Consider the following 8,705-nt stretch of genomic DNA (forward strand, 5'->3'; position numbering starts at 1 on the left):
TCATCCCCATAAGGTGAATGAGATTCATGGTTTTAAATTGTGATCTGCATATGCATTGTAATTGCAAAATTTTATGGGTGAATGTGATTCATGGTTTTAAATTGTGATTTACATATGCATTGTAATTGCAAAATTACTAATGCACTCACCACTGCAACCGGATCAAGTTGCAATTACATTGTAATTTAAAATTATGTATGTGTTCATAATAAGGACCGCGGCTGCCATTTTGGCCCATAATTGTTCACATATTTTTATCAAAAATTGAAATATCAAAATTTTAAAACTCAATTTTCTTCTCAAACATCTTAATATTAATCATCTCTCAACTTTGCAAATCAATTACCCACTTAAAATTCACACCTCAACAGCCGCAAAATGCGTCGCAGCAAATGCATTGACCTCAATCGCAACTCCGACAACCGCGGCCGCAATTTAGAACCATGGTGAAACCATTCCTTAACTGTGTGACTAATAACTATTGAAATTCAGATATTATTAATCATTGTATAAGAAGGTACAAAGGGAGTGAAGTTAATAAATGAAACAAAACTCCCCCAATTACTTATGCGTCCTATTAATCATGTGATGACTTCTACGAAGATGTGCTGATAAATGAGATGACGAAACCCATTCACTTCCTTGAATGAAATTCTCAACGGAATAACTCGACACATGTTCAGCAGGGATTTTACTACTCCAAGACACCCTTTGAGACAAATCAGAACCACCTCCTTTATTCTCAAATTCTCCATAATAAAGTGTCTTAAGTGCAAAGTCACCATTCCATGGCAACCAACCCCCAGGTGTAACAAGTTCTTCCAAAACAGAGTTAATAAAAACTGTTCTAGAATACTCCTTCCATGGCCTACCCAAATAGTTCTTATGCACTTTAGGATTACTATGATACAATGCCATGTAGTCCTCAGTTCCATTAATCAAACAGTTCTGAAAAACAAACCCTGTAGTTTGTGAAGGGTCCGTTCTACCATGAGCGGTGACTGCATTGTTCTCACCTTTCTCCGGCTTGACTTGTCTAGGACGAACCAAAATTTGACAGTCTTGGAAGATTGAAGCTGAATTTCCAAAGATGAAATCCACGTTTCCTATAATGCGGCATGATTTGTAGAATTGGCGTAACGAATGAGCATAAAGAGTGTCTTGATTTCCTACAAACTCACAATTCTCAATTACAGAAAGATCACTGTCTAATCTTAACGCCACTGCTTGATGTGCATCAGGACCTGCTGTGTTTTGGATTGTTATATCCTTTGCCATGAATCCATCGCCAAGAACCGCTGCAATCATCAATCAAATAACCCAAATGTTAAGTATGTGAAAGCAAATGTTCACTAAACATGTAATTAACAGGTTAAACTTAAAATCAGACTAATAAAAATTAAAGTGAAGATTCTTATAATCAAAGTTTTAAAAAACGGTCTGCTATGCTGGAAGAAACAGTATCAGCACCTAATACTATCATTCACCACACCGCAATCATGGTCGCAACATCTATATCGAACGAAATCGCAAAAGCTTTTAAGCGACTGCGACTGTTACCTTGATTATAATATTACTATTGAAAATGTTTGATTTATGAAAATGAAAAATATTTACCGACTGTGGCTGAATTGTAAGTAGTCATTCCGGGCTGGCCGACGTTAGCAGACCCTGTGATGACAGTCTTCCCAATGCCATCACCCAAGAACACCAAATTCGTCTTCTCTAACGGAACCCTAACGGTTTCTTCATAAACCCCTTCTTTTATAAATATCACAAACCTTTTCCCGCCAACGGCGTTACTCGGCGCGGCGTTAACCGCTTCTTGCACTGTCTTGTAACATCCATTCTCCCCTCCCTTACACACCGTAACATCCGGTTTTAACGTCGGTGGAATCCCTGGGTTGGAGCTGGATCCTCCGTCCGATTGTGCTGCTTGCCAGAAACCGTCGCGCTCGGTGGTCGGAAGCTTCCACAGCGAAGTGTCGTTTCCGTAAACGTCGTATGAAAACGCCATGGCAAGAGCGTTACTGGAGAGAATTTGTAAGGATTCGAGAAACGACATCGTTTCACCGACGGCGCGGGTGTCGTTGGCGTATTTGAGTCCGTTCTCGCAGTCGTATTGATAGGCGAGGGCAGCGCTGAGCCAGGCTCGTGCGTCTTTGGTTTTTCCACGTGGGAGGGCGTCGTTGGAGAGAGAAATGCGGTGTTGAGAGTTGGTTAGAGTTTCGAGGCAGGTGGTTGCCGCGACGGTACGGTTACGGCTGTCTTTGGAAGAGTCGAGAATGGATTTGACCATGGATTTGGCGGTTACGAGATTTTCGGAGGATTGTGCGATGGAGAATAGGAGGAGTTGGAGAGTGGAGGAATTTGGAGGGAGTTTTGAGAGGGAGGTTTCGCATTGTTGGGGGAAGCGGGTGGCTTTGCAGGCTTGCTGGATGTCTGGTACGGCGGAGGGAGAGAGAGAAGGGGCGGTGGTGGGAGTGAGTGAGGGGTGGTGATGGTGGTGGCGAGCGGCGGAGGCGGAGGTGAGTGTGATGAAAAGAAAAAGAGAGAAAGAGAATAGAGAAGGCATGATGGGGTTTAATGATTTGAAGATGAGTCATGGTTGTGATTTTATATAATTATAGTGCTCTGTTTTTGGTAAATTATTAATGGCAATTTTTTATTATGTTTTTTTATTAGAACTATAGTGTCAATGTTATTATTGGTTTGTAGTCATGTTCATGGATGTGAGTTCAGAAGTGGTTCACGTGTTGGTGATGTTTGGTTTTAATGGAGGAGGGAGTGGATGATGAAGACGTGGCCACTACTACTATTGCACTTTTTTATTTGGAATATATCACGAGTTAGTTAGTCACGAGTTGGTGGTACTTTTTGGGTGTTGAATTGAAAATTTGGCGGTTTCTTTGTGAAATGGGGTTACGTTGCTATGTGGAAATCAGACATTTGAGGCTTTGAGCAGTGGGGTAAGGAAAAGGAAAGAAACAAAAAAAGGTACTATTGTTACTCAAGGAAGGAGTGGATACCTAAATGGTAGAAAACTAGAAATAGATTGACTAGTTTAATTATCTATTTATGCTAATTTAGTGTAATAGAAAAATATAAAATAATATAACTCTATAAATAATATATATTAAATGTAATTTAAAATAATGGTGTAGTTTGACCGGTTTGTTTAACTACCAATTTAGTATGGTAAGAAAAAGTATAAATAAATACTAATAAATAATTAAGTAAATTATGATTAATATAGGATTTTTTTATACCTTAAATTTTTTTTCCTTTGTATTTGTAAAAAATAATTTTTATGGAAAAATCTAAAAGTAGTAAAAAAATATTTAACTCATTATTTATAAATTAAAAACTAATTTTGATACCCAAAAACATATAACTATACATAATTGAAAATTAAAACATAATCAAAATCCAATAATTTTTCAAAACTATATATCACAAATATGATTTCTATGAAAAACTATTCAAAATAGTTTCAAACTAAAGTAATTTTTTCAATTTTGAGACCTAAATTTCTTTTATAAAATAATAAAATATTTAAAATTATATTTTATGAAAAATTATTTAAATTAATTTTTAATTTAAAGTATTTTAAAAAAAATTAACTTTGTAAATCCTTGCAATGCATGATAAATTCTACCAAATTGCTATATATAATCATTACTATAATCTTATTAATTAAAGTGTTAAGTCACTTAATAATTTTGGCGCCAAATCATACTAAATTATATCATCATACTAAATTATAATCCTAGAAGTTCTTCCCACCAAAATCTCCTGCCAAAACATTTAATGAATAATAAATTAATTAACTAAATAAAATGTTAAATAATTAATGAATTAATTAAAAAATAAAATGTAAATATTACTAATTATTAAAAATGGCTATATTTTCCCCACTAAATCAATTTAAATAGTTAATTAAACTAATGGAAGTTATAGCTAATATCACTAACCCATCATTCCCTATTTTTGAGTGAAATAACTGTTTCTACTACTATATATTGAATCTCATCTTATTGGTCATTTCTCTAATCTTTTCAATCAAGGTGTTTCTATGCAGGATACTGGGCTCATTGAGAAGGTCATCCCAAACATGGTAAATGAAGGCACTAATGTTATGTTGGCTGCAACTCCTAGTGTGGAGGAAATCACTCATGCTTTTATGAATTTAAAAGCAGATTCAGCCTCTGGCCCTGATGGTTTTGGTGCTATTTTCTTCCAAAAATACTGGGACATAATCAAGAAGGATGTTGTCTCAGCTGTGCTTCAATTTTTTCTGCAGGACTGGATTCTTCCTAACTATAACTCTAACACTATAGTGCTCATTCCTAAAAACAATGAGCCTAACATCATTAACCACTATAGACCAATAGTTTTTGCCAACTTTAAATTCAAAATCATTTCCAAAATCATTGCTGACAGATTAGCTTCCATCTTACCTTCCTTAATTTCCCCTCAACAAAAAGGTTTTATTAAAGGGAGGAACATTAGAGATGGTATTTGCCTCACCTCTGAGGCTATTAATATTCTTGGAAACAAGAGTTATAGTGGTAATTTAGCTCTGAAAATTGACATTTCAAAAGCCTTTGATACTCTCAATTGGTCTTTTCTTCTCAAAATTATTACTTGTTTTGGTTTTAGTGGTAAATTCTGTAATTGGATTGATACTCTTCTTAACTCTGCTATGTTGTCTATAGGGATCGATGGCAAGCAGGCTAATTTCTTCAAGTGCTCCAATGGAGTGAGACAAGGAGACCCCTTGTCTCCTCTCCTTTTGTATATAGTTGAGGAAATCCTTAGTAGAGGAATTACTCATTTGATTCAAAATAATCAAGTCAACCTCATTAAAGCCTCAAGAAACTATTCTGTCCCATCTCATACTTTGTATGCAGATGACATTATGATATTCTACAGGGGTGATCAAAAATCCATAAATGCATTTGCTAACCTTTTAGTGGAATATGCTGCCATATTTGGGCAAGTTTGCAATAATGCTAAATCCTTAGTCTATGCTGGGGGAATGACTACAGAAAGGCATAAATGCTTGGCTGACATTCTTGGATTTCAAATGGCCAAACCTCCTTTTCTCTATCTTGGTGCTCCCATCTTTGTAGGCAGGCCCAAATCTCACTATTTTACTTTCATTGCAGATAAGGTTAAAGTAAAGCTAGCTCATTGGAAGGATTGTTTGCTATCTATGGCTGGAAGACTTCAACTCATCAATGCAGTCATCCATAGCATGTTACTTCACTGTATAAAAATATACAACTGGCCAGCTTCCTTCATCAAGCAGATCAGTACATGGATGAGGAATTTTCTGTGGAGAGGAAACTTAGAGCAAAGGAAAATTATGACTGTGGCCTGGAAACATTGTTGCTCGAGTAAGAAAGTTGGTGGATTATGGATCAAGGCAATCACTTCTTTCAACTCTGCCACAAACCTTCACATGTGCTGGAAATTTGTTAAAGGTGATCAGGATTGGACTCAACTTCTAGCTTCTAGAATCAAAAGGAATCACAAGGTCATTTCTTACCACATCAAATCTTCGATATGGACTAGCATTAAAGCATGTTACACCACTGTTATGGACAACACGAAATGGATCATTGGCAATGAAGTAAGAGTGAACTTCTGGCTTGATACCTGGTTGGATGAACCTATTGCTAACAAATTCAGCATTCCAAGAGTTTTCAAAAGCATATCAAGGTAATGGTTAAAGACTGACTAATGGGGCGGAACTGGTGCATTCCTGCCAATATTCTGCAGGCTTTTCCCAGTCTTACTAATTTGATTTCTCTAGTTCAAATTCCTGAGACTGACATGGAGGACAACATCGTTTGGAAAGATTCTAGCAATGGTGAGCTTAGCTTGCAGCAGGCTTATGATAGGTTCCAAAAGCACAGTCCTGATATTCCTTGGAAGAATTTAATTTGGAACAAGCATGTGCCGCCCTCTCATGCTATTGTGGTTTGGAAGATGATTCACAATAAGATGCCTACAGACGAGAATTTCACTTTTAGAGGATTTTGTGGCCCCTTAAATTGTTCTCTCTGCAATAGTGATGCTGACTCTACTAAACATGTCTTCTTTGAGTGCAAATTTATGACTCCAATTTGACAATGGTTGCTGGCAAAATTGCAGTTTCCAGGCACCATAAGCAATATAAAGGACTGCTTTGTTCTGATGCTGGTAGCTAGATCCCCGCAGGCAGCAGCAGTTGTGATCTCCATGGTCTGCAGTATCTTTTATCATGTGTGGAGGGCTAGAAATTCAAATAGATTTGATGGGAAAAGAATGCATTGGAAGACTTCTATCACTCAAATTATGGCTAGAGCCAAGTGGGTAGGCGATAATATGGGAAACCCTTCGGACAATAATATCACAAGCTTTTCAATTTTGAAAGGGATGCAAATTAATATAAATCCTAGAAGACCCTCTTCTTTATTGGAAATTCTTTGGTGTCCTCCCCATTTGGGATGGGTTAAAGTTAATATAGACGGTGTAGCTCATGGTAATCCGGTTACTATGGCTTGTGGTGGAATGTTTAGAGATAACAAAGCTATTCATTTAGGAAGTCTTTATGATTATATGGGGGAAGGAAACTCTGAATTGGCTGAGCTTTGGGCAACCATGATTGCTATTGAAAAAGCAGTTAGTTTGGGATGGAGGAAGCTTTGGATGGAAACTGGTTGTTTGCTTGTGGTGAAAGCCTTCACTGATCCGGCTCTTGTTCCTCGGAGAATCAGATCTCGTTGGCTCCGTTGTCATACTTTTTCTCAAAGTATAGATTTCATGATCTCGCATATTTATCGGGAAGCCAATTTTTGTGTTGATTATCTGGCAAATATTGGGCATAATAGTAGATCTTTTTGTTGGTTTAATTTTGTTCATCCTATAGTTGTAAAGGATTACCTTTTAGACAAGGATGATACCCCTAGGCTTAGGCTCGTTCATTAAGGGGTCTTGGTTTGGTCCCCCTTGTGTTTTTGTGATCCTTATTTTTTGTTTTAATAATATCTTCAGCTTATTAAAAAAAACTGCTTCTACTACTATAAAAATATTTTTCAATTAATCGATCATGAATACCGTGGAATGATAAAATTTAACTCCCATTTTACCATTCCTTACTAATTTAGGGTTCTTCAATTATTCTCTTTGATTAGGATATTCTTACTCCAAGAGTAAGTTATTAACACTTACTCTAAATCTAGACCATTAATTCTTCTCAATTTAATGGTTAAAATAAAGGTAGTTCACTATATTATTCTTGATAATAAATTTTTGGCATTTTAATTTTACAGGTATTAACATGTCACGAGAATGGTAAAATTGCACATAGAATTGAAGTAACATTCTCCCTTTACACACTTTTGCACGCTAATAGTTGCTCAAAATTCTATAATGTATGCTATTCTCCATATATTTCATATATAAGCTATTAAATTACATCATCATTTTTAATTTTTTACTTTAGTACATTAATAATACTTCAATAATATGTGAAAAATAATATATTTCATGTCAAAAATATTTTTTAATTAATTTTTTTATAATAGATGTTTGTGGTCGATTCCAATTATTTGTTTACTTTTTATAATCATACATGTTCAAATGTTATTATATTTCAAATTATTTACTATATTATGTATACGGTTTTTCAAATATATAATTATTGATTATATGTTATATTTTAATTTTCGTGCATCGCACAGAAACAGCTACTAATAATATTGTATAACAATTACTAATTAAAATTGAAAATTTTCAACTAAATTATAATCCTAATAAAATCTCTATTTACAATAGTGTTTAGTGGGAAATTTAAAAATAGAAAAATCTTTAATTATTATATTGACAATCCCACTAAATCAGACATCATTTGATAACTATATATAAATCTACTAACTACACAATAGCACTATTAGGAGATGGTTTTGTTCATAATTTACAATATAGTTTGTGTTTGTAAAATGTCCCGTAACTATTTTCTTTTTACTCTCCTCTAGTGATATTATAAACTTAACTTAAAAGCTAAAGTTCCACTACTCATAACAAGATCCTTTTCAAAATTAATGTGTACACGGTAAAACTTTGTGAGAAGGAATTTTTTATTTTATTTTAATCTTCATCTTTATAATCTTATTTATAGAAATCAACCCGTATATTAAATTATTAACTTCTAATGTTTCATTAAACATCCATATACAACTAGTTTAAATTAATTTTATATATATATATATATATATATATATATATATATATATATATATATATATATATATATATATATATATATATATATATATATATATATATATATATATATATATATTATGAATGTATTTTTTAGAATATATCATGATCATATTTGATGTTTTATAGTATTATTTTAATTTTTTAACTATAAATTATATAAAGTTAATAATAATTAAACTATACCATTAACAAGTTATATCTTATAAGGAAAATGAAAGAAACATTAATTAAAAGGTAGTGTATTGACGGTGTAAAATAATTTTACACTGTCATCCAATAAAAATTTATTATTTTATTATGTCATATAACTTATTTAAAAATAATTATATGGTTTGCCACTTAACATGATTATGATTGATTAACAATGCAAAATAATTTTATATTTTGAGTGTATATCCTTTATTTTAAAGAAACAAAAGTATTGTTAG

The 8,705-nt window shown here is 33.7% G+C and overlaps 2 protein-coding genes across 2 annotated transcripts; one reads left to right on the forward strand and one right to left on the reverse strand.

Annotated features, from left to right (window-relative positions):
- Positions 1-479: 479 nt before the first annotated feature.
- On the reverse strand, positions 480-2,606 carry LOC131602843 (probable pectinesterase/pectinesterase inhibitor 51). Its single transcript, XM_058875055.1, has 2 exons — positions 1,618-2,606; positions 480-1,298 (listed from the first exon to the last, which is right to left on the reverse strand). The coding sequence occupies exons 1-2, from the start codon at positions 2,573-2,575 to the stop codon at positions 562-564; spliced, it is 1,695 nt and encodes a 564-aa protein (XP_058731038.1). The 5' UTR covers positions 2,576-2,606; the 3' UTR covers positions 480-561.
- A 3,142-nt stretch (positions 2,607-5,748) lies between these two features.
- On the forward strand, positions 5,749-6,978 carry LOC131605630 (uncharacterized). Its single transcript, XM_058877965.1, has 2 exons — positions 5,749-5,988; positions 6,163-6,978. The coding sequence occupies exons 1-2, from the start codon at positions 5,749-5,751 to the stop codon at positions 6,976-6,978; spliced, it is 1,056 nt and encodes a 351-aa protein (XP_058733948.1).
- The last annotated feature ends 1,727 nt before the right edge of the window (positions 6,979-8,705 follow it).

The sequence above is a fragment of the Vicia villosa genome, linkage group LG5 (assembly GCF_029867415.1).
Source record: "Vicia villosa cultivar HV-30 ecotype Madison, WI linkage group LG5, Vvil1.0, whole genome shotgun sequence".
NCBI classification, from domain to species: Eukaryota; Viridiplantae; Streptophyta; class Magnoliopsida; order Fabales; family Fabaceae; genus Vicia; species Vicia villosa.

Excerpts from the sequence above, each read along its gene's own strand:
- LOC131605630 (XM_058877965.1), top strand. The coding sequence starts at position 5,749 with ATGGGGCGGAACTGGTGCATTCCTGCCAATATTCTGCAGGCTTTTCCC. Across the intron at positions 5,989-6,162 it reads CGCCCTCTCATGCTATTGTG|TTTCCAGGCACCATAAGCAA; the intron begins GTTTGGAAGATG and ends GCAAAATTGCAG.
- LOC131602843 (XM_058875055.1), bottom strand. The coding sequence starts at position 2,575 with ATGCCTTCTCTATTCTCTTTCTCTCTTTTTCTTTTCATCACACTCACC. Across the intron at positions 1,299-1,617 it reads TTACAATTCAGCCACAGTCG|CGGTTCTTGGCGATGGATTC; the intron begins GTAAATATTTTT and ends TGATGATTGCAG.